The sequence below is a fragment of the Cyclospora cayetanensis genome, unplaced genomic scaffold, assembly GCF_002999335.1.
Source record: "Cyclospora cayetanensis isolate NF1_C8 unplaced genomic scaffold, CcayRef3 CcayRef3_contig_144, whole genome shotgun sequence".
Taxonomy (NCBI): Eukaryota; Apicomplexa; class Conoidasida; order Eucoccidiorida; family Eimeriidae; genus Cyclospora; species Cyclospora cayetanensis.
In genome coordinates, this window is record NW_020312086.1 from 67,536 (window position 1) to 95,232 (window position 27,697).

The 27,697-nt window shown below is 52.5% G+C and overlaps 4 protein-coding genes across 4 annotated transcripts; 1 reads left to right on the forward strand and 3 right to left on the reverse strand.

Annotated features, from left to right (window-relative positions):
* Positions 1–1,810: 1,810 nt before the first annotated feature.
* Positions 1,811–3,670, reverse strand: LOC34622672. Its single transcript, XM_026336735.1, has 7 exons — positions 3,587–3,670; positions 3,126–3,266; positions 2,856–2,940; positions 2,614–2,701; positions 2,453–2,493; positions 2,237–2,314; positions 1,811–1,923 (listed from the first exon to the last, which is right to left on the reverse strand). The coding sequence occupies exons 1-7, from the start codon at positions 3,668–3,670 to the stop codon at positions 1,811–1,813; spliced, it is 630 nt and encodes a 209-aa protein (XP_026192520.1).
* A 4,158-nt stretch (positions 3,671–7,828) lies between these two features.
* Positions 7,829–8,347, forward strand: LOC34623836. The gene has a single exon (XM_022736944.1). It carries the CDS (start codon positions 7,829–7,831, stop codon positions 8,345–8,347), a length of 519 nt encoding a protein of 172 aa, XP_022587739.1.
* A 1,732-nt stretch (positions 8,348–10,079) lies between these two features.
* Positions 10,080–17,936, reverse strand: LOC34623835. The gene is made up of 9 exons (XM_026336737.1): positions 17,904–17,936; positions 14,597–15,791; positions 13,413–14,158; positions 13,089–13,146; positions 12,416–12,677; positions 11,876–12,052; positions 11,174–11,768; positions 10,805–11,047; positions 10,080–10,442 (listed from the first exon to the last, which is right to left on the reverse strand). The coding sequence occupies exons 1-9, from the start codon at positions 17,934–17,936 to the stop codon at positions 10,080–10,082; spliced, it is 3,672 nt and encodes a 1,223-aa protein (XP_026192522.1).
* A 733-nt stretch (positions 17,937–18,669) lies between these two features.
* LOC34623834 lies at positions 18,670–19,640 on the reverse strand. Its single transcript, XM_026336738.1, has 3 exons — positions 19,490–19,640; positions 18,911–19,132; positions 18,670–18,743 (listed from the first exon to the last, which is right to left on the reverse strand). The coding sequence occupies exons 1-3, from the start codon at positions 19,638–19,640 to the stop codon at positions 18,670–18,672; spliced, it is 447 nt and encodes a 148-aa protein (XP_026192523.1).
* Positions 19,641–27,697: the final 8,057 nt, after the last annotated feature.

The following is a 27,697-nucleotide window of genomic DNA, read 5'->3' on the forward strand; positions in this document are numbered from 1 at the left end:
TGAAAAGTCGCCAATAAATGATCAAGCCTGGAAATTCCGCGACCTTGGCCACCAGGGGTCTTCGTTCGATGCGCTGAACTTCAAGTGTTGTAAAAACAGACCAAAACTGGAGAAGCACGCAGAGAAACGAAGACAACGCCACGCGCCGGCAGGCTGACGGCGTTGAGGCAACATGAAAGACGCTGGGATTGGAAAACAGCGGAGTCTGGATACGTTAAGTGGCTATAGGTTTTATGAATTATCCATTGGCGTGCATTTGTTGTTTGTATTGGCCATCCCGACGCTCGTTCCTTGTGTATTTGCTGCTTTTCTGGGGCCTCCCCAGCCGGGGGGCCCCTGGAATTGCGCCAGACATGAGCGCAGCGCAAGACAACGACCCACTAGAAGAAATGACTCACTTTTCCGTCTCTTTCGGTTTTCGAACATGAATTGTGTTCCGTTGGTTATTTTATTTCCTATCAATTCAAGATTTGCACGTTTGCCGCGGAAGGCTCCTGGTCATTGCAGGTCAAGCAGCCGTATGTCTGATTCAGTTACCAAGGGCCGGTTGCCAGAATGACTCTACTAGGTACTGTTTTGCGTACTTTACATATTCACTTGGGGCTTTACAGAGAGTGGAGCATTCACAGAACGAGACAACTATGAAAGAACCTATTGCCACGAACTGCGCCGAGCGGGGAGGCACTCAGGATTACGCTGTAACCTCTATTCGAAACACACAATCCCAGAATGCAATTGACCTCAGCACGTAGAGATCTGTGGATCCCTTTTCAGCATCCAGAAAAATGCAATGGCTAGCTGTGCGGTCCCTGCTTCGTGCGATGGTCTCCCACTTGGCGTGACGGTGCACGCGCAAACGCGCTCACCAACGGCAGAAAACAGCAAAAAAGATTTTGTCGTGCTTAGCCCTACAAAAAAAAGATCTTGCACCGGGGCAGGAAAGGAGAGCGTGGATGGGGAATAGGCCACACAGACGCTCGGCCCGTGAGGTCATTCCATACTTCGCCAAAAACAGTTGAAAATCAAATGCCAAGGTAGGCGCTGGGTAACACAGTTAGGCGCTCATAGAGACCGTGCAGAAAGCCTATTTAATAGCGTGCAGGAGGCGGCCTTGGGTTCCGCTTGTTGGTGGCAGCCCGCATTGCAGACTGCTGCCAATAAATGACGAGGACACGAACATAAACGACAGCAAAACTCGGGGGCAGCGGCATTGAAATGCGGCACAGATGAAGACTTCCAGCCAACAAAACGAACAAGCATCAAGGAACTGCGCGTGTCTTGTTTGACTGAACCAACATTGCCCGTTTGTTCTTAAAGGTGATGTGAAGGCCAGTTTATAGCTGCCTTGGAACTTTCGTCCTTTTGCCTATTGGCACCCTACAGAACGTAGTGTACATACATAGGTATTACTGCACCTAAATCTGAATACAGGTAATTACACATAGAAAGCACGAATCTTTCAATAAACGCGCACGTAGCCACCCACGAAGACAGCCCTAGAAGAAGGTTCTCTCTGGGCTGATGCCCTCGGCTGTACGTACACCTGCGTGGAAGGGGAAAGGGGGATGCTTTTCTCATAAGGGCCGTATGCCTAGGTCTCCCATTTCGTTTAAGAAGTAGCAGATAAATAAAGAGGCTAGCCGACAGGAAAAGCCATAGAGAAGTCAAGAAACTCGAAAAAAAAGAGCATTCACCATTCAGAGAGCGAAGGTGCTGCTGCCAGTCGTATTCCGATTAAGAGCTGAATTTTTTAGGAGCGCCGCCTCCACTCCCGCGCCTGAGCACCGCGCACACAAGCAGCAGCAGCATATTACTCCGCAGCGCAGCTTTTTGCATTCTTTCGCAAGTGTGCTGTCAGTTGGCGAATGCTGTTTCTCGGTGTTCTGCATGAGTGGGCATTTCTTGCAGCCCCTGCAGAACTATCTTTAGGCAATGAGGCCCTTCGGCGACGCCGCTCTTGATAGGCTAAAGCCTTTTTCAGCCCTCCTTGCGCCTCAAGTGGACCTACAGGATTGTTCCAATAGTCGAATTATCTTCTCTTCTGCATCCTCTCGGCGCTTACGGCCTTCAGAGAGATCCCGCGCGGCCTCCTGCCGTAGGCTCATAACCATCCTGCAGTATACAAACCGCAAGTTCCCTCCCACACAGAGTTATTTGCGCGCAAACACGATGAAAGTGTAAAAGACGATTTTGCAGGCGCATCGATTCGGGAGGGCTACCGAGACAAACGACATGCTGCACCTGTTGATAGCGGCTTCCGCTTCACGCCGAGACTCCGCCTCTTCACCAATGGCCTTCTCTGCCTCCCCGAGCGCTTGAACACCACGCACGTCGTCGCACAGAGAACAGAAGCTCAAAAACCTTTAAAGTGCCCCCTTGACTTCTCGAACCCTCTAGCGCTCCGCAGCCAGACGCGGGGAGCAGGGAGGAAAGGGGGAGGACAAGAACCCACCGTCGCTCAGTTTTGCTGCAAGCGCTTCAGACGCTGACCTCCTGCAAAAACTTAGCACACAACGCAGCTGCAAGGGCTAGTAAGCCGCAGCAAGAAGTGCCCGAATCGCCGACCGAAATTTTGATTCCAGACTCTTCGTGGCAGATCCTGAAAACGCTCACCGCGTATCTTTGACATGCGCGAGAAGATCCCAAAGCTCTGCACATTTCTCCTTGGCCCTTTCTGCCGGCATCGAAGCCTCCCACGAACCTGGTGCGCATGCAGTATTTTTGTAGCTGTTCGATCACGGGCTGTTGAGGCTAGCCAACGGCAAACGCGTTACGTGCAGCAACAGCGCGGGAAGCTACAAAAAGACCTTGGCAGTAGGAGACTGCCTTTTTTTGCGTACAGCTCTTTGCCTTACTTTCCTTCGCCTTTTGGAACTGGCCAAGCCCGTCTAACAACCGCTCGGCATCTCGGCGCATGTGCTGAGTCAGTGCCTCTCTCTCCTAAAGAACACGCCCCCCTACCGTTCGAACTCTGACTGCCTCCTCTGGAGCGACCTGCTCTGGCAGTGGCCTTCCTTTTTTCCAACTCCCCCCTGCTCCCTTTTCCCAGTGCTGCGTTTTGGCCCCCTTTTTCCCCCCGCCCTTCGTCCATCGTGCCCCTCCCCTCCGCTTATCATTCTGCGTACTTGTCGGAGCTGGCTAATTTCTTGCAAAGTCGCTTCCTCAATCGCGGGAAGCGCTGTGAGGCGATGCCGCTGCAGCTGCTGCTGCTGCTGCTGTAAGGCACCGACAGCAGCCTCAAGGCCAGCGACCTCCTGGCTCTGGACCTGACTCAGAAACAAGGAAGCCACAAAACAGCACGGGATGCACAGCAGCAAGCGGAAACTGCAGCACCAGCGCAGAGTCCAAACGCGGGGAACGACGCAGTAGGAACGCAAAGGCGAGAAGGCGCAAGACAGGGTGCTTGCTCTAGGAAGGAGCACTAGCGAAATGCAGAGGCACGTTGGCTTTCCACACGACCGTCACCGAGGAAAGGCAGGCTACAGGGGAGAGGTGGGAACCAAGAGGGCGCAATGCCAACAAGTGAACAACGAAGATCGCACAATCTGATAATATGCGCAGTCTGGCTGTGCCTTCGCCTCCTTACGTGGATGTTCATCTCTGCCCATTTCCTGAGCTTTGCTGATCGCGACTCCAGAGAGCTCAGCACACTCTCCAACGCGTTCTCCATTACATAGCCCACACCGGAAGCGCTTCAGTTGGATGCTACAGGTTCCTTGAAGCAACAGGCAGCCCAGAGGCCCTACCTCCCTCCGTCCTCTCAATCAGGAGATGGGGCCCCTCTGGAGGGGCCCCTGACGCTTTTCCGTCAAAAGAGGCCGTTGGAGTATCGACCCCCTCCTGTTATGGCCTGGTGTCCAAGGACAGACAAGATGGTGTAAACCCTAAACCACAAACCGCTTGTTGGTGTTGTCTTGGGGGTTGGAGTGGTGGTCACCAGCTGGGCTACGGTAGTATCTGCCTCGTTGTTTAATTAGAATACGTTAAAATCAAAGGAAATGAGAAGAAATGTGTTCAAAGAATGGCAAAAGTATGGCATGTGGGCTGAAAGACATTGGATGGGGGCCCCTTGTCGTCGGTCATCCCCGAGCCAGCGAACAGACAACCTACGACAACAATCCCCCGAGAGCGCCTCTTCACAATATGTTCCTCGCTCTTTGCATGACAGGTGTAAATGTCTTGTGCTTTGGTCTTCGCGTGCTTAGCGCTTAGCTCCTTGCAGCTATACGTCCATTCATTGAAATTTAGGGAGGGAAGCTGGGTAGAGAATGCGGGTTCGACGCAGCAGCAACAAGCCCTCACAAAAGCCAAGCTTTGCACTTGACGACTGAAGGCTTCGAATCTCCAATAAGCGTTCTCTGAGGTGCACTCACGCAGCTGTTTCCAAGCCTCCATTTACTTACAGAAATTCTTCCTCTCGGCTTTGTCAAGTCACACAGGCAGGCTGGACTCTGAAGGAAGCATCAAACCGCTTGTCTGAGGTACCAGCGCTGCGTTCCTTACCAGTCTGCTCAATATGCTCGATGAAATGCCGACTTGCAAACCTGAGGATAACACCAGGTCGCCCTCAGAAGAGCTTAGTCTCACCTATAGCACGTAGCCGGCTATCTTTTACACTTAAAAACTCTCGAATACACTTGTTCTATTTAAAAAGGAACTACTTAAGAATTGCCTCATTGCTTTGTTCGTTCCTTAATCTTATTTATTGCCGGGTAGCTTACATTCGTTACACGAAAACGCAATGGTGCGTCCATGTGCCGGCCGCTCCGTGCAACTAGTTGTGAATGCTTGGATGATTAAATGGGTGCAGCAACGCACGTCCCAGCTGTAACATTCCCCTCATGTCAGGAACCCTGTGGGACGTGGGCACAGGAAAGACCTTCTGGGTGACACTCAGTGACCTATTCTGTATCAAGTCTACAATAAATGTCTACCTACAAAGAACTCAGGTGGAGCGTTGCAGTTCGCAGCATCACATGATCCAATGCAGCGTTTTCCTGCGCATCCACTGACTGTCGATGCACTGGGGAACCATGTTTCCCCACAATACGTGTCTGGCTCGAACCAGGCTATTTCGTATTCCGATAATCGTTTTCCCTTAGAAGCATTCCGGAACAAGCATCATCTGTCGATTAGAGCTAACGGTGGCAGAACGCTTGTTGGGGCGGGCGATGGAGGCCTGCAAGCTGATGTGAACTCAGTGGCTACACAACTGCTGCAAGGGCGTGATCCGGCAGCTCGCAAAATGTCTCTGGATGTGTGAAGTCATGCAAACCAGAAAAGTATGAAGATTCTGAGAGTGGGAAGGTACTGGATGCTTTCATCAGCCTATCGGTGCTGTGATGTGATGTGCCTTGCTCTGTATTCCTTTGGTAAAGAGAATTGAGCCCCTCTGTCGGCACCTTCATTAAAGTGAGACTAACTTCATTATTGGCCATCCTGACGCAGGGGAATTCGCGTGTCCGCAGTAACTATTACAACTCAGCTCTTCACATGCGCCCCCTCTTATCCGTTTGTGCTGAGATCAGTCCAACAGCAAGTTAAAGGAAGGCATCAAAGCTTTAGCAAAGCATTCCAGCAATACACTAGAACATCGAGAAATATGGATTTTGGATCCCCAAGAGCCATGAAGGAGACGAAAAGCTGCTTTAGCAGTCGTTTATGTCGGTGCTCTCCGAAAATTACTGCACGTGACTGCAGTATGGGCAGCGACTCAGCGATTAACCAGTTGGCTTGTGGAGCTTTCTGAAATAGTGAAGTACTGGAAGTTTCTAGTGCGCTGTAGCAGGGCGTGAAAAAGGTTCTCCCTGTTAAAGTGGGCGTCATCCCTTTATTCGGACCAATCATCAGGTTTCGGTGTACCTTGTAATAAATACTCAGTACTTGGGAACCCGGAGTGCTTCGTGGGCTTGATTGTCTGTGTTAACACGGCCCTAAAGTGAATTGCGTCGAAGGCATCACTGACGTGGTCGCCGGCACTCACTCGTGATGCCCGATCGCGTCACCTTTCTACACAGAACCGACTCTTGTGTGCAGGGTTATACGGTTTCCATCAAAGTTAGGTGCGGGTTGTGCTTTTGGCACCCATGCATCGCCAGGATTTAGAATGTCAAAAGAGTGAGCAGCTGTAGTGCTAAGGTCGCTTTGCTGGGATCCAAAACAAAGCAGGGATTCCGTCGCTTGTACACTGTGACTTTGCTACTCAGGGCTGCTCTGCGAAGCGCACAGACCGTTCTCCTTCGAGCCATAGTGGGATCTACATTACATTAGAAAAGTTCCCTTAGTATTTTTGGTGGGTTGAATGTGTCTTGCAGGCAAGGAGTATGCATTATCATGCTTAGATTGTCAGCAGCTGAAGTTGCGAAACGCTTTCAGGCCAGGCCTGTTGCATAGCCTGTCTGATATCTGCAAAGACCTGGACTGATCGAACTCTGGAGTTTCGTGTTAGACTAATGAAGATCAAGTGTGTGACTTGCGTCGTTGTTGGCAGCAAATATGCCCATTTCAGCCTTTGCTCCAGCCCTGGCACGGCTCCAGACGTTGCTCACTTATTCATCTCATGTGTGGAAGCTCCACTAATACGGCAGGACTATCATTACTAATTGGGATCCGATTTTTGCAGCCGTTCAGAGTACTGTTAGAAAGGAGACGTGTTGTGCGCGCGTCTGTAGATTCTACCTGCGACCGCGATAAATGCTCAGAGTGTTTACAGAGTGCAGCTTAGCGCACCTTCGCTGTCCCTCTCCACTCCTGTCGGACCTCTGATTGCCGCGTGCAGGCGAAGATGGTGGTGTACTGTGGAAGCAGTCAATTACTCTCGATTATGTTTTGTTGATTCTGGAGTTGGATATCATCCCACAGAGACCTTAGAGGGAGTATTTCAAAAGGCTGATCGAGTGGTGAACTCTCATAGCTTTTGGGCACAACCTAAAAAAGTGAATAAGAAGCCTTTTATTGTGACTTATTCCTCTATACGCCGAGTTTCAAGGGCCCAATAGGTCCAGTACAGCAGCTCATGGGATTAACGCTTCAGAAACATGAAGCTACGGAAGTACATGACTCGCAGGTTTTTCCTCTTTACGTAGGGTGCTGTTCCTTGCTCGGCACTTCGAGATATATCCAAGAGGTTCATGATACAAAAGGGTCGTCTAAGGCATGCAGGCATCCGCTTACGAGCCAATATGTTTCGCTTTTTCTCTGAGCTGAGCCTTGTGCTGATTGGAAAGCAGATTCAGGGTGTTGAAAGCCTAAGTACGTGCATTTGTAGCACCCTTAGCCCAGAAGCAGCCGTGTAGGAACCCCGGCAGCTCGTAACGATGCTTAGTGAGCTCGCAAGAGCGTTGTCGCCAGCAGCGATCCTCCATCGCATCTGGGCAAAAACAAGTGAAATGCATCCTCCTTTAATTCTAATTTCATGAAAGAGAAAGCAAAGAAAGCGCTAAATTTCGTTCCGAGCCTGCAAGGGAGTTCACCTGTCATCCGGTTGTTGGTCTCACACCTGCTATATCGAGTCTCACAGGAGCTTTTGAGATGCGTATGCCACAAGTCGTACCCCCAGAGACCTGAACGTTGCGCTTTGAGCCCCGAATCCCTATTGAAAACCCCAATCCCTCAGCCCTGGTCTGGATTTTTTCAGTTTCTGCATCTCTCACGTGCACCTTGTGTACTGTGTGGTTTTGTTTGTTGGATGATGGCATCCCTCTGGGGAGCAGGAATTGGCCGTCCGGCTTGGCTGGTTCGGGGTATCTGGCCGCCAGCACTTATGGGTTTATGTGTTTTTCTTTTGCATTTTACCTGCTTGGTCTTCGTAACTCCGGTCGTCTCTGAAATGCGCCCGGTTGTTTCAGAGGGGGACTACATCCCTGGCAACCCGGCCTCCCCACTGTATTCCTTGAGTGATGTCAAAGATGCTCTGGAGACTTGGTGGCCATCCTCAGCCATCTTTGATTTCGATTCAGCTCTCAAGGACGCAAAGAAGAAAGCAAGCAGGCCCATTGGCCTTTGGGGGATTGAGACAATCGATCGGAAGGAACTTGTTCGCCTTTTAAATCTGGAAATGGAAAGGTTTGTGGCAAAGCAGTTTTCACTCCTGAGGGCTTCAGATTCCCTGCTAAGTCAGGTGTCGTTGCTAGGTGATTGGGACGTCCTTCTCCTCGTCCGGCAGCAGCTAACCCGAGACCGAGTTAAAACTTCCCTCTCGGATCCTGAGATTGATGCCATCTTTGAGGGAACCCCGAGGCTATATCCGTGGCTACCCAAGGATAGCTGTGATTGGGATGAGCCGCAAACGATCAAGCGCCTCATCGAAGAGCTGGCGCCGACCTGTTTGGCTACAGAAGCCCCCTAGTGAGGTGGGAAGATATGCTTCCTACAACGCTGCCTCTTTTAAGCGCTTTGGGATTCTTCCCTCCAACGCAAACTGCGTGTCTCGGAACTCCATAAGGGGAAGTTCCACGAGGATACTAAGGATACCTGTGCGGCTGGCAGAGGTGGACCTCGCTCCCTAAGTGCTAGCAAAAAACGACAGCACGACTTGCGTGAGCGCAGCCTTTAGGAATTTTACCAGATAAACAGATGCGCGAGCAGTTAAAATGTGTGCTTGTTTTCACCAAACGATAGCTCGCGAAACCTGATCTATGCGTATTTAGGTGCTTGCCGATTCGCATGCCACTAGCATGGTGTCGTTAGCAACTGCTGAAAGGGCCCCCATGAGCATGCTGCTGCACGGGCGGATCTGTGCTTGTGTGGTTGCTGAGCAGTAAGCCTAGGCCACTCTGAAAACAGAGGGAACCGTTTTACGGCGATAGCTTGCTTCCCAAGGGCCCTTGGAAAGTATAACCGCTTCACCAAACCTTCTTCTTCCCACTTTTTGCTGCATCTCAAACCCAATCATTAGCGAGAAGGATAGTATCTGCCGCCCTCTTGGGGCTTCCTCCTTGTCCAGAGACTTTTACTGCGCCTGAGCCTTGGAGACTACTGCTAGGGATGCAATCTTAAAGGGCATCTGATGTCGGGGCCTCAACTGAGGCAGGCCCGTAGGAGACCCTCGCTAGCCAGATGCATGGAGTGCACCTGATTTAGGGTCTCCCGACTTGTGTACTCCCAAGGATACTGGTATATATCCAACCCTCCAGCCAAAGTGCGACAAAATCCAGTGCCTGCAAGACATCCACACACCCCATGGACCATCGCTGGAGCTTAAGGGCCCTGACCCTCAGATTATCAGCCCTTCTCCTCCACATGGAGGCCCAGGGGCCCAACAGTCCTAAATGCTGGCACGAAAGGCAAGCACACACCATTCATGCGTACACGCTTATGAGAGGGATGTATCGCCATCGGGTACACTCTTGGGGATGCTGAAGCCCCCTTTGTGCAGGAAAGGCCCCTAGGAGCTTCCTTGCATTGCGTGTCACGGCGCTTTTCTTACCTCCACCGTTCATACGCCGGCAAGCGCAGGAGTAAGGAGAGGCCTCCAACACCGTCAAGAAACAAAACAGAGATGCCATGGAATGTCTCTAGGGGAGGAATGGGTGCTCCTTCCAATTGAGTTTTTGGGAGAAAGCCCTCCTGCTGGGGGGGCCCAGTATGAGGACTCCCCGAAGGGAGGCCCTCAACATCAGCCACAAAGAGGTCCTCTACGCTGTCCACAAAAAACAGCGCAGTCCCTCTGCTCCCAGGCTCGTGTGTCAGCTGGTGTAGTCCCTGTTGCTGTTGGTGTTGCTGCTGGTCTACGAGGGGCAGGGCCCTCCCGGGCGAAAGCAGCATTTGCAGCTGCAGCTCTTCCCTCGCCTGCCTTTCTTCCTCCGTCTCTCTGACGTACCCCAGATCGGGGACTATCCACTCATGAGAGGCAACGCCAATGGGCGCACCCTGAGCAAGGGCCCCATAGGCTTTCCGAGGGGCTGGTATAGCCAAGTCGAGAGTAAAGGGGAAGAAGGGTGAGGACGTGATACAACACAGCTACAAATCGCAACAGCCACAATAGACACCGCACAAGGAATAGCCGATCAGTTTGTTTGCAGTCGCGGTACCTATAGGCACAACCGCAGCGACCGATCAAAAGAGCGGAAACAGCAGGATTAGCAATAAACAAGGCTCACCTGCTGTCTCTCCAACATTTCTTGAATAGCCTTCGTGCGCGCTGCGACCTGTGAGGCCCCCAGGGGCCCCCATTTCCTGCTTGGCATATCGTATAGAAAGGGGAGCACTTCTCTCTCTGGGTCGTGCACATTGTAGTCAAACACTTCCTGCTGTTGCTGCTGCCTGTGAGGTTGCTTTAACTGTTGCTCCAGCATCTGCTGCAGCGAGATTCCCCCCAGGCCCACTACTGCCTGTGAAGGAAGGGGCAAGGCCTCCACAAGGGCATGGAATCGGCTGAGGGAGGGGTGCTGCTGCACAGAGGGCTGAAGCAACGCAGAAAGTCGCAACCCCGTTGAGAGTACCTGAAGAAGCGCACGCACACTACCAAGACAAAGAAAGCATGTGAGCGTCTAAATCAGGCAGACAGAACTGACGGATAACGCTTGAGGCAGGGGATGCAAGCAAAGGCTGAACAAAAACGTCCTGAAGGGGCACATCAAAGAAAAGGGGGAAGGCGCGGAAGACCCGCGGAAAACGCACAGACAGCACGGACATGAGTGGGACAAGCCTTAAAGAGGTTGAAGGGGAGAGCGCATCAACAAAGAAAGAAAGGCAGAGAGATGTACACATTGGAGTGGGCAGAGGCAGGGGCTCCCAGAAAGAGGGGGAAGAATACACCTAGAAAAGAAGAAGCTGTGCAAAAAGAGAGTTTTGAGCAGCCTACTTGTAAGAGATGCAGATGGTGTGCTTCAAGGCCTCTAGCACTGCCAACGAACCGCCACAACACTTCTTTCAAAGCAGGAGAAAGCTGGCAAGCCGCAGTAGCACAAGACCTGGTTGCTGCTGCCTCCGAGCCTGCTTCAACTGTTCCTGCTTCTGCTGCCACTAGCAGTTCGCGGTAATGCAGTAACGATGTATAACCCCACAGCAGAGGAGGCAGCTCAGCATCTGACAGCTTCGGCAGCACCTGTAAGAACGCCCCAGACCACGAGCCACAAGTCTGCCATCGTCAGGCTTCCTCAAAGCCTAATCCCTAAATTTCTGTCCCCTTGAAACTTTGCTGCCCCAGGTCCTACCCAATGCCCTCCTTTACCTCTGGCAGCAAGCGTTCCAGAGAGCGGCAAGTTGCCTCCAAAGGAGCCAGAGAGAAGTGCCAGGCTGCATTTGCCAAGCAAACCACCAAGGTGGGCAGATGAGACCCTTCGATTTCCTCCTGCCTGCTGCTGCTCAAAAAGCTGCTAAGAGAGTGCAGCAACCTGTTGCTGCTGCAGCGCAAGCGGACAAGGCCCACCAACAGGAGCAGTACATCTGGCATGGATGAAAACGGCAGTGAGCCACAGGACACCCACACCACCTGCTGCTGTCGCCACTGCTGCTGCTGCTGTAGATGCGAGGCCACTAACTCCACTCGCGCTGCTGCAGATGAGGCCTCCGCTTGTTGCATTGCCGCTGCTGCCTCTTCGTAAGCATCGGCATCATCCGTGCCTCTCGCGGTGACTGCGGCTCCTGCCGTTGCAGCGCCGGCTTGCGCCTCTGCTGTGTCTGCTGCAACAGAGTCCGACGCTTCTATTGCAGCTACTGCTGCTACTGGCGCACGCACTGACAGCATGCGTTTCTCTGCCGAAGCCACCACGAGTGCCCAGTCCTTGTCAACGGCCTCATACCAAGCAGCTGGAAGCAGAGCATACCTGCAGCAAGCCGCACAAGTGACCCCGCACCCGAGGCAGTTATCTAATTGTGAGCAGCCAACTGTGGCCTTTCCGATAAAAAGCATCCTTATGCCCTCGGCGCCTACCTCTTCGTCAGCGCATCTGTGAGCGCACGCAAAATTTTTGCGTCTCGGTGGTGTCCGCTGCCCAAAATAAGTCCCAGCGAAGCAACAGCTGCAGGAGAGCAGTGGGGCAACTGCTGCAGCTGCTTCTGGAATCGTTGCAGCAGCGGTTCTATAGGAAACTCTACAGCCAAGAGGTCCCTACGGCAGGAAAGGCACAAGGGAGCTCAGGATGGCTTGCCAGCACCGTGCAGGCGAAGCCGCAGACAAACAAACCGCAGGCCCTCATTCCAGCCTGTGGCAGAGGCAGCTATGGCGATCGACGCGACGCAAGTCATCATGCCAGGCAGCCACAGAGGAAAGCACTCAGTCACGTAACGGAAGCAAACAGTGATCCACCGGACTGCCACAGAAATGGTTCAAGAGGGCAGCGAATACACCAGAACACAGACTGCTGCACCGCTCTACAACACCAGCAGTAGCCGCACCCACGAATCGGCGGGGGCAGCACCAGCAACAAGGAGGTGAGACATGGGAAAAGGGTGGCGGCGTGCCCTTCCTTACTTGGCAAGTGAGATCAAGTGCTCGAGATGAAAAAACCCTTCATCCTTGGAGGCCCTTAGGACCGCCAACCGGTACAAATGCAGCAGTGGCAGCCCCAAGGCACAGGCAGAGGCAACCACTTGGCAAACTAATTCCGGGGAAGTCACGTCAAAAAGGAGGGGGAAACGATGAAACCCACGGCCAACAAGGCTTTCCAGGGGAGCCCCTACATGCCCTTGGGACGCTTCCTCGCCAGGAGGCCTCGTGGCAGAGGCACCGAGGCCTCCTATTTCGCCTTCCGGAGAAGATGTGTTTTTTGAGGGCCCCCTAGGGGACCTTCGGTAAGGCACCGCTGCCCCCCCCGTAGGAGGCCCTACAGGGCTGTGTCTGTAGTGGGGGGGGCGTCTCGTCGAGCTCCTAGAAGGGCTCAAGGAGGGCGTCAGTCGGTAATAGCTGGGGGCTTGCAGATATGCTGCCAACTTTTTGAAGAGGCGGTAGGGGGCCACTTGGATGCCCTTGTGTTCACGACGCTGAGGGAGGCGGTCTGCAAGAAAAGACCCTCAAATCTTACCTACCAAAGACAAATATGGTGCCTCTTTCGACTGCAGAGAATGCGGGGCGAACAGACTTCGTAGCAAGAAAAAAGGGACAGAAAGAGACCACTGCAACGGGCAGAGAGACAGAGATGACTTACACGTCTTTGCGGCATTCGCTGCGGCCACAAACGTCCTGGCAATGAAATCAGCTTCCCACTGGAAGTGGTATATCTTTGGCAAATGCCGCAGCAAACCCCTAAACAGTCGACGATCATAGACGCCCATCTGGTCAAACAGCTGCATTCATTCGCAAACGCACGGCTTCGGACTAAGCACTTGGCAATGGCGCGAGTGTGTACCTTTCGAAAGCCCCTCCACCTGGTTGGTATGTGTTTATTTGTGTATGTGGGGCTTCTTTTTAAAACATCGCTGCAGCCTAAAGACAGCGTAGAATGCAGCAAAGATCTACGTTCTGTGCCCACCTGGAGCGCCTTGGCAGTATAGCCGTACTTCATGAGCCCTATCAGTTTCCATGTTTCCCCTGCCACTCTCTCTTGAAGTGCGATGACAGCAGGAGCAACGCTTTTCTTCCGCAGGCCATCTTCGCATGCAGCGTTGGTAATTTGCCCCAGAGGCCTTCCTAAAGGGCATGCCCCTATCCGGGAGCCGCTGCTGCTCACGAGCGGGTGGGGGTGGAAAGACGTGCCGATGGGGGGCCCCTTGGGGGCCCCCTCGGGAGCCCATTCCCACAGGAACTCCCCAATGTCAATTAGCGAAAAATACTTGTAATGCTGTAGAGCGAAGGGCAGCTCAGCGAGGAGAGCGGCCCCCAAAGGCCTCTCCCAGATATCTATGACTTCAGAAAAAGGCCTTAGACATGGCCCCAAGGCGGTTGACGAAGTTAGGGCTGTCTGCTCTGAAGATGCTGCTGCCGCCGCTGCTGCTCGGAGAGCAGCCGCGATCTGCTGGTTCCTCTTCTTGTTGTACTTGCTCTTCAGCCTGTTGAGAGCACGGCATATGTCTGCAACGCCGTCTTCCCCTGCGGCATCGAACTGCTGCTGCATGGCGAATCCCAGTTGATCCAGAAAGCTCAGAAACAGCCTTCCTAGACGCACCTCATGAGCTGTGGGCTCAGCCTTCGCGAGGGCTTCTGCTAACTCGCCTGAGCTTTTTTTCGGCTCCAGTCCACACGACAAGGAGGAGACAGCTTGAGAATCCTCAAGGGAGCCTCCTTGGAGGCCTTCTAAGGGCTCTGTATAATGCACCAGCAAGCGTAGGATCCGGAGCAGCGCGTCCATAGAGAGGGATAGCCCCTCCGGAGGGTCGAGCCGATCCAAGCAGGGGCCTCCTAAGGGCCCCTTTTGCGCGACGACCCCAGGTTCCGCTCGTGCTGCCGCAGCGAGCAGCACTTCTAGAGCAGCAGGTACATGGAGGCGAAGCTGGAAATACAACTGTATCAACGGCACGAGGGAGGCCTCGTTGAGCCCGCTGCTGTCGCTGCCACTACCTCCCCGAATACTGCTGTCTGTCTGCGTCAGCTGGAGGGCAATTCCCACCAGCCTCTGCACAGCGTCTCGATGCGAAAGCAAGAGCCCCAGCAAGCGTTGCTGCTGGTGCTGCACCTTGTGCTGCTGCAAGTTGGGTGGGAGCAGCGGCCTCGGCTCGCTGTGTGGTTCCCCACAAGGGGCCCCCAGGGCAATCAGCAGTTGCGACGCCCACAAGGGCCCCCCAGCGGGGCCCTCTAAGGCCCCTAAGAAGGGAATAAGCGCTTCAATCTCCCGCAGGAGAGAGGCAGCGACGATCCTCGGATCAGCCTTCCCTCTGCAGTCGGCAAGGAAGGGAAAAACTTCGGAGAAAAAGCCAACTGCGGCTCCGAGGGCCACCTCAAGCTGAGAAGAAGGCGCTACTGAAGTAGGGCTCCCAGCAATAGGAGTAGCCTCACCTTGGGGGGGAAAGGACCCCAGCGAAGGCCGTGCAAACGCAGCCACAAAGGCGGAAAGGCGAGGGACTGCCCAGCAGTTATCCTCCTCACCGGTAACCCCGCGAAGAATCCAAAACCAGTGAGGCGAGAAAACGGTTGCCGCTCCTGAGAGATCGCCCGAGGGCCCCTGAAAAAGGGAACTGGAGTCTCTGAAGGCGCTTTGCAGAGTCAGCAGGGCCTTCTTCGTGGCAGAATCAGCGCACGTTCCGGCTGCGTGGCAAGCCACCTGAGACTGCGTCTCAAGCTGCAGATCCACGCACTCCCGCGTGTTGCAAGGCCCTAGAAACCCCGGGCGCTCCTGCAACAGCGGCTGCAGCTTCTCTAGGAAGGCGACAGTTGCCGCACTGAGCAGGTCCCCCACGTCAGGAGGAGACACCCGTTCCCCCTTGGCCCCGAAGCGCCCCAGAAGGGCCCTAGGCCTTCTTTTAGGCTGCCACCGTCGCCAGGGAGGAAGCTGGGAAACGTCGACTTTGAAGGCCTTCCGCTGCCTTTGCCACGGTGCGGGGGGCCCCTCGTGGGGATCGCTGGGAGCCCACGCAGAGAGCACCCCGCTCGCCTCTGCAGCTCCAAGCGGCCGCAACAAAGGCCTCCTCCAGGAAGCCCGCAGACGGCGCGTGGGCTGAACTGCAGCGCACTGCGAAAAAGCGTCATTGAGCGAGGATCGTTGCAGGTGACCTTCCTGGACCGGAGGTCCCCGTAGCAGAGGCAGCGTCGCCTTCGGCTGCAGAAGGACTGACGTGCGCCCACACCCACAGAGGCCCCAGGCCCCTAGGGCTCTGAGGCCTGGTCGCACCATGCCTTGAGAAAGGGGCCCCCTTGGGTCCACCAGGGGCCCCAGGGCCCCCGTAGCACACGCCCTAGAGTGTCGAAATCCCGAGAACTGGACAAGGGCTCCAGCGCGAACGGTACTCCGCACTGCACTACTCATCAGGGGGGGGAAGAAAGTGACAAACGCGGGGGGCCCCAGAGACCCTAAACAATCGAGTGAGGCGCGGTGCCAGGGGGCCCCTCCTCACCCCGCAGGGAGGGCTCATAAGCGATCCGGGGCTTTGTCAATGAAATAATGGCGGCCGAAATGTGGCTGCTTATTCGGAATACTACAGCAAAAAAGCCATTCCGGTTCCTTTCAGGTCACGGGAGCACCGGGGGGCCCTCTTCGTCGAGACGTTTGCTCATCGGGAGCCCTCCCCTCACCCGCCCCCATGAACCCATGCTGCAGAGCGTGAAAGAAAACTTGGACAGAGATTCAATAGAAAGCTATCTGATTCCGTGGGAACGGCCGCCAAGCTCACCGGAAACGCAATTCAGCACCAAGGCCGTGTGTGGCCTGTAGCCCTCCCACTTCTAAACAGGGGCATCCTTTGTTCCTAAGCCACATGCAAAGGGTACACTAGAAAGCTACTGTGTGTGCCTATCCAAAAGAGCTTTCTCGCCCTCTCTCTAATGTCGCGGGCTAAGCTACTAGACTGTGCACTTTTGTCTACACTACGTGTACTTTATTCAGACGCATTAAACCACTGCCCAATCAGCTTGTTCGCTCGCGTATCTTAGTAAGCGCAGAGGAGCTCTAGCTCGATACAGTAAAGCGCAATTTCCGGAGAAGCTGTGATAGATGCCTCATGAATCTGCAGCTACCTATAAGTTCCTCGGGTTTTGCCCCAAGGGTGCAACTTAACACGTACACCCCATCTGTCTCTCTCCGCTGCTATTGGAGTTCTGGGGGCGCGGTCAGAAGAAGGAGAAATTTCTCCATTTGAAATGTTATCAACAACGGTCTATTAATGTATATGAAGTCTGGAGTCATAAGTGTCTCGTTATAGAGCCTTTTTTGATGGAACTTTACAACTACAGCCTCAAACAGCCATAAGCAGCTGCTCCCCTCTCAGAGCTGGGTGGTCTGTCCAATGACACGTACTCTTTTTTACAGTTGGCTGTGCTCACCGCAGATGGCTACGGTAAACAGTCCATGTAGGTGGAGACTGCACGGGTCAATTGTAGCACTTTGTCTAAGGTCTCAGCAGGGAGCTACTTAACTCCAGACTGAATACAAACTTAAAAAGATGGTTGAACGCTTTTCTCATTGCTTGTCGTCGTTCCCTGCTCGCTCCCCTCACAGTTCCGACTGGCGAGGAAGAGGCAGCTGGAGTGCGCGTAGCTGCACGCTCGGAGCACCCCGAGCACGCACAAATACTTGCATATACAAACGGGCTCAGTTACAAATGCAGGCATATGGCTAGAGCAGTATTAATAAAGGGGTCGATGGGCCCGGCTCTCTGTCGCCACCTTGGCGGAATAGCAGAACAGCATGGGTTCTGCCACTACAGCATAGATGCGGTAGTCATGAGCATATTACGGTGCTTTTTACACTGGTTTTGACCTCATCCAGATTCTGTGTACCGGTCTCTCGTTCCACAACAACACCCATCCTCTCCAGCCTTTCACGGCCTTCAACCTGTGTAGCGTGTTCCCGCCCGTGTAGGTTTTTTGAATGCGTACCATTACTCTTTTGTACGGAAATTAAGTCACACAGTCAGCTCTCAGCTAACGCTTAGCCAAATATAACGCCTGTGGTAGGAAGCGCCTAAGTGTAGCTTAGCCCGCTGTACGATTGCTTGTGTGGGGACGCTTTTGCAAGTTGGTGGGTGCCGAACGAAACACGAACAAGGCATCGCGCTTAAAGAGTCTGATGGCCGCTCTGGTGCTTCCGCTTGTCTTGAAGTTTGTGCGAGTTGCAGCGTGCGAAGCTTCTTAGAAGGAAGGACGATCCCCTTGTTTGCGCCTCGCTAAAGTCTCTTTTGTGCGTCCAGGGAACTGAACACTATCTTCATGGGGGCCTGAGAGGTCATTTGGGGGGCCAAATAGATAGCCCTAAAAGTTCATTGCCAGGACCTTAAGAAAGCCCCTGCGTGCCTCTGTGAAGCAGGAGCCAACCATTTGTCTGTCTCTTCCGTAGCATCTACTGAGAGGCGCTTCCCTACGTCCTCCAATTCACTGAAATTTCTAGACCTTTTGCTTGTTCCCCCATTTTCTAAGCTCTCGGCACAGTGTCATGCTACCGACAGCCGGCAAGTCAGCCTCCATTCGGCGGAGGGATCAACAAAGCGCCCTTTTGGGACGCACGCCCGATGCTTATTTGATTAAGGCTCGAAGTGTACTCTAAAGCAACACCAAGTCCCCTGCAAGGGATTCACTTACTGCCTCTAATAAAGAGCAAATAGACTTACACTCCAACAGATGCAAGCGCAGAAAGCAGCAACGAGGAGCCTGCTGGGCACCTAGCGATAAGGCCATTCTGCTTGAGAAGGGAGAAAACACTGGCAGCAGGGGAGGAGAGGTCGCTCTAGTCCCCGCCCTCATCCACGCCCATCGGCTCTACACTTATTTTAGCCCCAAAGAAGGGCCCTCTGAATTTTGCATGCGCCTCCTGCCGCTTCCTTCTCCTCCTTGATCCGCAACTGGTCAAAAAGGGCCTTCACCTCGGCGAGGATCATGAGATGCACATCCGCCGATGAGAGACCCTTTACAGAGAAGGAGCGCCAATACGGCAGCGTGCCGAATTTCGCATAGGCAGAGTAGACCATTCGCTGCAGTTCGAGTGACTCGTACACCTCCTCTCCTGCACGAAAAGGAGCACCTGCGGCTGTGCAGAAGCACTCAGAGGGTGACACCCTTCTATCCCCCCTTCTGCCCCACAGACGCCTGCTGGCCTGGCGTCCCCCCGAGCAGCAGCAGCCGCAGCAGAAAGGGCTCCTGGTGTCTTATTCCTGCGGCTGCATTGTCACCCCCGCTGCACCCGCCTTGCCAACTGCCACCGCATAATTGGAGACATCCACTTTTTGCATGCCCACAATTCGCCTTGGGCTCGTCATGGGCCCCCCGGGGACGATCAGAAGGAGGCCCAGCTGCTCATCTTGCATGCGCGTGCATAAGATACCTTGCTACGAGCTCCGCGCTCTCAGAGCTCCTCGTGCACTAGTTCCTGCTGCCGGTGCAGCTTACCATAGCCCTCCCTGCCCAAAGTGTCTTCCGGCTTGATATCCAAGAAAAAGACGCGATCAGGCGTGGGGAGGCCTTCTTCCGTTGCCTTCGCGAATGCCTCGCCTATGGGAACTGCGGCTTGAACCTCCTCTTCGAAATGCTCTGAGTTCTCCTTCGCTACTGCTTTGGAGGCGGCAGCAGCTGCTGCGAGGTAATTTGCCGCCGTTGTGGAGTAGGCTAACCCTGTAGGCACACAAGAGCCGGAGAAGATTGAGCCTATAGTTCGCCGCAAGAGAGGAGGGCGCAGATAGGGCACAGGCGTCGGGGGGGGCACGCCAAGTTGTCATGGCAAGGCCTAACAGCAGTTGGAAGGCTAAGAAAGGAGAGCCTCTCCGCTGCAAGCCATTCACCAGCTCCCACAAGGGTCGTGGGGTGGCTACGCAGGCGTAGGGTGTTTGCTGCTGGAGAGACGTTTCTACGGAGGCTGCAGTTTTGAACGCAGCAGCGCGCTAGCCACTCTGCATTGCCCCACAGAGGCAAGACAGACTCTGATTGAGCAGTTGGTTGTGCAAAGCAACAACAGTCACAAGCAGAAGACACCAAAGGCGGAAGGGGATGGAGCAGCCGCGCCAGCCTCCTCGCCCCATGTTACCGCTTTGTGGGGGAGCTGGGAGAGAGGGGGGTTGGGTGCATCTGGCTCATGCTCTTCCCGCAGAGCAGGAGGCGGGAGGAGGAGTCTCGGGAGCGGCATATGGACGGAGTAGAAACAAAGGCCCAATAGAAGAATACAGCCAATGGCAGCATCTCTAGGAGCTAGAAAAGGGTGTGACTGATGTGCGAGAGAGGAGCGCCTTGGGGGTCCTCACCAGAAAAAGAATAGCGGTCAACAATCAGAACAAAGCCATCGTTGAGCCATTGATTCATCTGCGGCTGTAGCTCCCAGCGGTTCGCAGCGAACAGGAGGTGCAACACCTGGGGAGGAGGCTTAGACTTTCCAGCGAGAGCTGCGCTGATTAGCTTGCCAACAGGTGTTGAGCGGTCTGAGGAGCGAAAGAAGGGGCCCTCAAGAAGTGCAGCAGCAGTAGGCGAATGTCGCAGCAGGGAGACAAACGACAGCAGGATAGACAGCCACGGGAGCGGCAAAACTCGCGAGGCTCAACAGCTGTTGAAGGAGGGGTAGTGGCAGCCGCTGTAGCAGTCCGACGTCGCAGGTGCACGCCTTCAGTAGCGGCCCTTGCAAATCCCAAGCAGCGCTGCTCCCAGCCAATGCACAGCACTCACCTGGAAATCCAAGAAGCTTTGCTTTTACACCTTCTTTGACGAGCCGTTCGTAGAGGAGCTTTGCTTGAGAGGATTTCCCCGAACTGAAGAAGCACGCGCAAATCGCTATTCCATGTACTGAGGAGGACAGACACCCGACGGCCTGCCAGCGCGTCGCCACCTACGCCTTTGCCAGTCCCCTCTTTGCGGCATCAAAAATGCAGGAGACGAAGCGGAATTTGCATCGGAGTGCAACTGAATGTATCGCGGCCTGATCAGTGCTCCTGCATCGTTCGTAGGGGGAGGTGCGCAGTGCGTGGTTACAACAAAGAATGACTCAAAAGACCTCGCAGGGAAGAACATGCAAATGCGCAGACACAAAAGAGGAAATAGGAGATAATAGTGCAGCTGCAGATGCGTGATGCTGATCTCGCTGACTGGTGAGCACGAGGAACTAACCGGTCGATGCCCTCAAATACAAGTAGGGCTCCCCGCGTGGGAGCGACTAGGCGCACAGCTCCTCCGTTCATCGTTTCTAAGCCCACCACAGGAGCCTTCCGTATACTCTCTGACGCCTGAGCACGCAAGAAAAATAAGGGAAGCGACACAAGGATACAGGGAGTGGGGGGGAAAGGGGAGAGGAAGCGCAAAGGCCGTGACTTAAAGGCAGAGCGGCTCCCTCGACGACCCTCTGAACCCCAGTTAAATGCACTATAGAAAAGAGAGAATGCATATATAAGGAGATATGGAACGCGAACAAGACATGTAGATGAGCGAGGATGCTTAGAAAGCGTTCTGTTTCCACATCAGTCATTCAAACTGCGAGCTCTCTCTTTGCAGCTGTATTTAGCAGCCTGTTCGTTTGTACTGCGCACACGATACCGCAGTGCATGGCGTGAGGGCGGCAAGGGTCAGCCTATGCCGCCACCTCTAAGCAAAAAAGCAGGCCCCTCCTTCTAAAACCACATACAGATTCCACAGACCTTAGCTGTCCTTTTGTGTCTGACTGACGTCCCATCCGATCCTACTTTACTGCCATTCTATACACAGTGAACTCGCAGGCTGTCTGGTGTATAAACCACAGCGCTCGTTGGTTCTGTTGATTTGCTTCTAGTGCAAAACCGTCGAGGGGGATTTCCACAGGGGAAGCGGGATACCTAGATCTCCGTGTTATGTCCGCTAAGGCTCTTCAAGTCAGTCGGTTCTTGATTAATAATAAATAAAATATCAATCAGCAAGGAAAAAAGACTTGCCCCCGAAATCTGACGGATTGACACCTTGCATGTCGGCAGCGGGTGGTACAAGCATTCAGCGCAGAGAATGAAAGCGCGCCGAGTACAAGCAGAAAAAGGTTGAGCGGATATTATAAAGGAGCTAAAAACACGATAACCTACACTTAAAGAGAATGATATCTGCAACTATAGTATCGAAAGTTATGACACTGCCTACTTGATGCAGAGTTCTGCGCCGCTCTTCTCAATTAGCCTCTGCCTTTGTTAGCTGGTTTTATATACTCACTTTGGACTTAGAGAACACGCAGCCCCGATGAGTTCCCTCTGTGCTCCCTTTCACCTTGGGCTTCTTCACTGCAAACAGCTTTCTATGCTACCGTGAAACAGTCTGTGCAACGAATACTCTCGTGGGGTGTATGCACAGAGGTAGACCATAGTGTGGGGCTTTGATAAAAACTTTTGCAAGGCTCCTTTAAAACTACAGATGCAAACTAGCCATGGAAGCACAGTGTCCACTGGGTTTGGGGGAGGGTAGGATTCGAAATGCATTTACGGAAGCATGGCATTTCAACTGCTTGAAGCTCTCACATCGGCTGAATAATCTCCGATTAAGCATCTCCTTATCAGCTGGACGTGACTCCGACCTCCCCACGATCGGAAGCACCTAAACATAGCCAGGCCTTTCTCGATCTTCAAGTAATTGGGGCCTTTTCCGGATGCACTTGGCGGCAACAAGCAATTATAAGATGCAAATACTACGATTTTACTGGGCACTAGTACTTATTTTCAGCGAAGTTTGCGGTACACAAAACCTTGCCTCCCCGTATTCTGTAAGGCTCCCCCTGAAATATCTTAAAGGAGATTTTAGCTCCAGAATCAATACAAATACAACTCAGACATATTGGCTGTTCCCCAAGAAACAACCGCCTTTCGCTGCACGTGACCATGAGAGTTCCGGCAGGAGAGAAGAGGGACAGCGGGGGTGCGCGTAGCTGTACTCCCTTGAAGCACCGAACACTAACAGCTAGTTGCACATGGCATCTACAGACCCAGCACAACGCTGCATCGTGCTGTATCGAGCAAACAGAGCTTTGCAATCAACACGATGTAAGAGCAAAGAGTCAGTTGCTCAATTAGTCGGTAATTCTTAGTTGAAGCATGAACAGCTTAAAGGGGAATATTGAGTGAACCTCAGCCCGCTATATCCCCCGCCTCAATCCACAACACAAGCCTTCGTGATCCATCGCTAAACATGTAGCGTAAGTGCATGAGGACGTAAAAAGAACCGTCTAATGGCTACTTCCCAGGTAGGCGGAACTGAAAAATAGTGCGAACGAGAAAATCAGATGTGTGCGTCATCCTTTAAACTGGAATGAGCGCGGGTAAAGCAACGAACGCCAGTCCACAAAGGACGGGGAAACGGTCCAACATGACCGCGGTGGTGCGATGTCCAGCTGTCGGCAAAGAACGGAACTTTGTGAGCATCCTGTTATGGGAAAACACACGGCAATGCAAATGTGTGAAGACAGTCCGAATGCACACTGGCACAGCAGTGGTTTCGCCTTAGGAAGCAGTCTTTGCATGCAGATACAGTGGTGCATGTGCATGCTTGATCGCACAGCCTTAGAAAGCGCACAAAGAAGAATGTAGAGGCAGCACCCCTGAGAGTGCCTGTGCATACGTCCGAGTGTACAGAACACCTTAAGAGTAACGGCCAACAAGTGTAGAAGCATGCACAGATGCAGGTAGCTACTTTAGGGAGAGCATGCGCTAGGGACCCAAATTGAAAGGAATGTAAGGAATATAGTCCTTGGCAACTAGCGATGATAGTCGAATAGAGTCGCGAATTCTCCCGCAGGAAATGGAACGCGGACCTGCTCCTCCGTCAATTACTGAGCTTGGCGGTCCCCCCTCCCATTTCCCAAGAAACTACCGTCTAATATGTCCTCGGCGCTCAGTAGTCCTGAAGTTGACCATATCTACGGCTCCCAGTGAAATTCTCGGCTTCTGGTCGGGTTATTTGTTTGCGTGGCAATGTTTTTCAATAATTAGGCGAACTCTGAAGCTTCTTTGGAAAGCCCCTATCGATTGATCATCGGCACTTCCAGCTTTTAGGGAAATCTATTAAGTACGGGAGCGCATGTTTTAATGAAACATCTTAAATGGTCCTAGCCACCTGGCCAAGAGGTTTTTCGTGCTGTCATCTTCAAATGCAACTTGTAAAGCTTGCCTTTGCGCCAAGCTCAAACCTGGAGGCTCGAAACACACAGTCGACCGCCGCGTATCACAGTTCCCTGTTCGTCGCATTTTAGCTTTGCGCATACAGTTGCGTGCACTAGCCAGGTGTTCGTTGATTTGGTCCGCTGGAAAAAGTGCCTGCCAACCAAGGCCAAACGGTCAAAGGTCGGGGTCAGAGAGGGGCTTCTCGGTAGAGACCAGGCGTGCGAGGACCCAACGGATAGAAGAACGGACTGTTGTATAAAAGTCCAGTCAGAACAAGAAAAACATCAAGCCCACCAAGCTAGATTTTTGCGACCATGAATTTGCAAATACAGTATAAAGAGTGGGATTGGCGCTCTGGTTCTGTTTATCTGCCTTACGGAGGTTTGTAGTGGTCATGCATAGTATCAATATTGCGTGGGCGGTCCTACACACATGCCAAGACACGCCTTTAAACTTCGGGTCGCTATTCGGAATGATAGTCTTGGAACATTAGCGGAGCTTTCAAATATGAGTCACGAATAAGTGAGCAACGTCTGGAGCCGTGCCAGGGCTGGAGCAAAGGCTGAAATGGGCATATGTGCTGCCAACAACGACGCAAGTCACACACTTGATCTTCATTAGTCTAACACGAAACTCCAGAGTTCGATCAGTCCAGGTCTTCGCAGATATCAGACAGGCTATGCAAAAGGCCTGGCCTGAAAGCGTTTCGCAACTTCAGCTGCTGACAATCTAAGCATGATAATGCATACTCCTTGCCTGCAAGACACATTCAACCCACCAAAAATACTAAGGGAACTTTTCTAATGTAATGTAGATCCCACTATGGCTCGAAGGAAAACGGTCTGTGCGATTCGCAGAGCAGCCCTGAGTAGCAAAGCCACAATGTACAAGCAACGGAATCCCTGCTTTGTTTTGAATCCCAGCAAAGCGACCTTAGCACTACAGCTGCTCACTCTTTTGACATTCTAAATCCTGGCGATGCATGGGTGCCAAAAGCACAACCCGCACCTAATTTTGATGGAAACCGCATAACACTGCACACAAGAGTCGGTTCTGTGTAGAAAGGTGACGCGATCGGGCATCACGAGTGAGTGCCGGCGACCACGTCAGTGATGCCTTCGACGCAATTCACTTTAAAGCCGTATTGCAACAGACACTCAAGCCCACGAAGCACTCTGGGTTCCCAAGTACTGAACATTTCTTATAAGGTACACCGAAACCTGATAATTGGTCTGAATAACAGGATGACACCGCTTTAACAGTGACAACATTTTTCACGCCCTGCTACAGCGCATTGTATTTCATGTTCCCGCTGTGAATACCGCTGCTCGGTTCCGGTAAAGGGATGAAATTGGCAAGCAATATTGGTGCTTTGAAGGACCTGTAGGCTGTTGGGAGAGGGTAGTCCCACCATCACATTATTAAAGTCTGTTGTTACGAAGATGTGATGCTTATTATTGGGCAGTAAAAGCACTGGCGGACATAAAAGGCGGTCTAATAGCGTCCTTGCTGCAATATCAGCCTACTCTGTCCAGGTTACAGACTGCGTTTTCTTGTACAGATCGATAAAAGGAGCAGCGATCCAAGCAAATTCAGCAACAAAATTATGATAATGAGCTGGAAAACCATATAGCGTCTCATCGTCCTTGCGGATGGGTAAAGGTGAAGGCCATGCATGTCTAAAATTTTGTCATGGTGCACCGACAAAGATGTCACGAACCATGCTAATGGGAGCCAACTTCGACTTGCAGTAGCGTCTAAATGCGGCAGCCTCGTCAGAACCTTTGCATTCTGTTGTTACTCAGCAGGCCTGAGGCTTAGAGGCTGCGCTAACGAGTAAAAGGGTTAGCTGGACTTCTGCGCCGTCTCTTCAGAAAACACTTTCACTTCACATTTACTGCGACATAGTATTTGCGATTCTTGACAGTTAGCTGTGTCTTTTATCAGGGGACAAATGCCCGGTAATGGTTCTCCAACTGCTGTTCCATCCTCTGTATTCCCCTTCGCTGCGCCGCTGCCTGTGTGGGGACTTTCCGTTTCCCTGATGCGAACTGTTTGCTTGCCAGTCAGCGTGCTTCCGATGGACCTAGCTCTGTTTTTCAAGTCCTATGGCTTTTTGAATGCGCTTAGTTCCGGATTGTATGACCCGTTTCCGACATTGTAACCAAGTGCGAGGTGGGGGAGCCTTCTGGGGCCACCGTTTAGGGCCGCAGATTTCTTGAGGCAGTTCTTCCTCGTTCGTTCGGGTGTAGGCCAGGATTGCTGAACAAAGTCCCGACATCCATGGCTTCTAAATCCCGAATCGACTCTTCGAGTCCACACAAAGAGGCAGGGGTTGCACTTCGCTTTCTGTAGAAACTTCCAGTACTTCACTATTTCGAGAAGCTCCACCAGCCAACTGGTTATTCGCTAAGTCACTGCCCATACTGCGGCCACGTGCAATAGTATTTCGGAGAGCACCGACATAAACGATTGCTAAAGCATCTTTTCGTCTCCTTCATGGCTCTTGGGGATCCAAAATCCATATTTCTCGATATTCTAGTGTATTGGTGGAATCCTCTGCTATAGCATTTTACTTGTCCTAAAACCTGCTTTGAGGCTAATCGTGGGAGTAGCCGATAATTCAGGGAGTATATGAGGGGTTAAACTGTAGTACGCACTGCGGGCATGCGACTTCCTCTGCATGAATATGGCCACCACTAAAGTGACTTGCACTCCTATGGACATGCCGCAAATGCGCTTGTTTTTCTTTATGTGCGAGGCACAGGACGATCATATCTCCGACCGACGTATGAACTCTCGAGTTTGTGCCAACCAACCGAGTCGTCATACTTTTCTGGTCTGCAGAACTTCATTCACACATCCATAAACATTGTATTGGTGACAACTTATGCCTGTCCACCAGCGTGAGGCTAATTCGTTCACATGCATTTACAGGCTAGCCTCTGCCACCTGAACACGCTTTACGCCATATTCAACTTCCATCGCCAGACCAGATTGTTGACAAATAAAATACGATTACTGAGTACGAGACAGCCTGATCAAAAGCAGATACTGGTTGTGTAGAGAAGCCAGGCATTCGGCTATATCAGCATCCACACCTTAGTCTGTTGGGGAATTAAATGTATCGAACCATGCGGGGCCTCCAACATCAACCCTTCATCCAAGATCTCCGTACAAATGATGCTCGAATCCGATGTATACAAACTGAGTAGGAAGTTACTGGGGTTTTCCACTCACACGGACTGCCTCAATCTCATGTCTGCACCACTCTTGGTCGGATATGAGAGGAATGGGACAGTGAGGGTGTGTTTTGCTGAATCTTGAAGCGCTCCGAGCACTCAAAGCTAGTTTCATTCAGCATCTAGTGCAGACGCACACAACATTGCGTCTTTCTGTATCGAGCTAACAGAACTGTGCAATAAATAAGATATAAGAAGTATCAAGCCAATTAGGCAGTTGGTTTCTAGGTTTTAATGAATGTAACTGGTACAGTAGAAAATCTTTCAGTATATGTTTGCCCGTTGCATGTACCGTTGAATCCATGTACAAAGTGCTACAACGACACGAATGGTTAATGCACAATTTTCGAGAATAACCAAGTAGAGCAGTTACATGGGGACTCTGAACCTCAGACGACATGTTTTTGTCGCTATCGTGCTCCTGCTTGATTACACCAACAGGAGAGAGTGTAGAAGCAGCAAAAAGCCGCGTGTGCGAGCGTAAAACTCTAACCGATTTCGGGAAGGAGAGCCAGCTGCGTATGTTGCAAGGATACGACAGCCATTAATATACTTTGATGCTAGACAAGGGACTGGAAAGTGCCAAAAGAGGGTGTCGGGGTGTGGGGCGTTCGTTGCTGTTTGGCTTTGGCATCATGGAGTGCTGCAGGCTCCACGCTTCCCCTGTGCAGGGGGTTTTCCCCCTATCAAGTCTTTGCGTAATTGCTTATTCTGTGCAAAAGTTTGCGGCATCAGGCGTTTCAATTAGTTTAAGGTACTTTTTGACAAATCGGTAGTGAACGGGCACGACGCCAGTCCAGCGCATGAATGAGCCCACTGCGCGCTTCATCTCGCTCTCTATGCCCATTCCA

Excerpts from the sequence above, each read along its gene's own strand:
- LOC34622672 (XM_026336735.1), bottom strand. The coding sequence starts at position 3,670 with ATGGAGAACGCGTTGGAGAGTGTGCTGAGCTCTCTGGAGTCGCGATCA. Across the intron at positions 3,267-3,586 it reads GGGCAGAGATGAACATCCAC|GTCCAGAGCCAGGAGGTCGC; the intron begins GTAAGGAGGCGA and ends TTTCTGAGTCAG. Across the intron at positions 2,941-3,125 it reads AAATTAGCCAGCTCCGACAA|GAGAGAGAGGCACTGACTCA; the intron begins GTACGCAGAATG and ends CGTGTTCTTTAG.
- LOC34623836 (XM_022736944.1), top strand. The coding sequence starts at position 7,829 with ATGCGCCCGGTTGTTTCAGAGGGGGACTACATCCCTGGCAACCCGGCC.
- LOC34623835 (XM_026336737.1), bottom strand. The coding sequence starts at position 17,936 with ATGGGGGAACAAGCAAAAGGTCTAGAAATTTCA. Across the intron at positions 14,159-14,596 it reads CCCTTGTGGGGAACCACACA|GCTCCCTTGAGGATTCTCAA; the intron begins GCGAGCCGAGGC and ends GCCTCCAAGGAG. Across the intron at positions 11,048-11,173 it reads TGGAACGCTTGCTGCCAGAG|GTGCTGCCGAAGCTGTCAGA; the intron begins GTAAAGGAGGGC and ends GCGTTCTTACAG.
- LOC34623834 (XM_026336738.1), bottom strand. The coding sequence starts at position 19,640 with ATGCCGCTCCCGAGACTCCTCCTCCCGCCTCCTGCTCTGCGGGAAGAG. Across the intron at positions 19,133-19,489 it reads TCCATCCCCTTCCGCCTTTG|GGTTAGCCTACTCCACAACG; the intron begins GTGTCTTCTGCT and ends GTGTGCCTACAG. Across the intron at positions 18,744-18,910 it reads TTTGGGCAGGGAGGGCTATG|TGGATGTCTCCAATTATGCG; the intron begins GTAAGCTGCACC and ends GCATGCAAAAAG.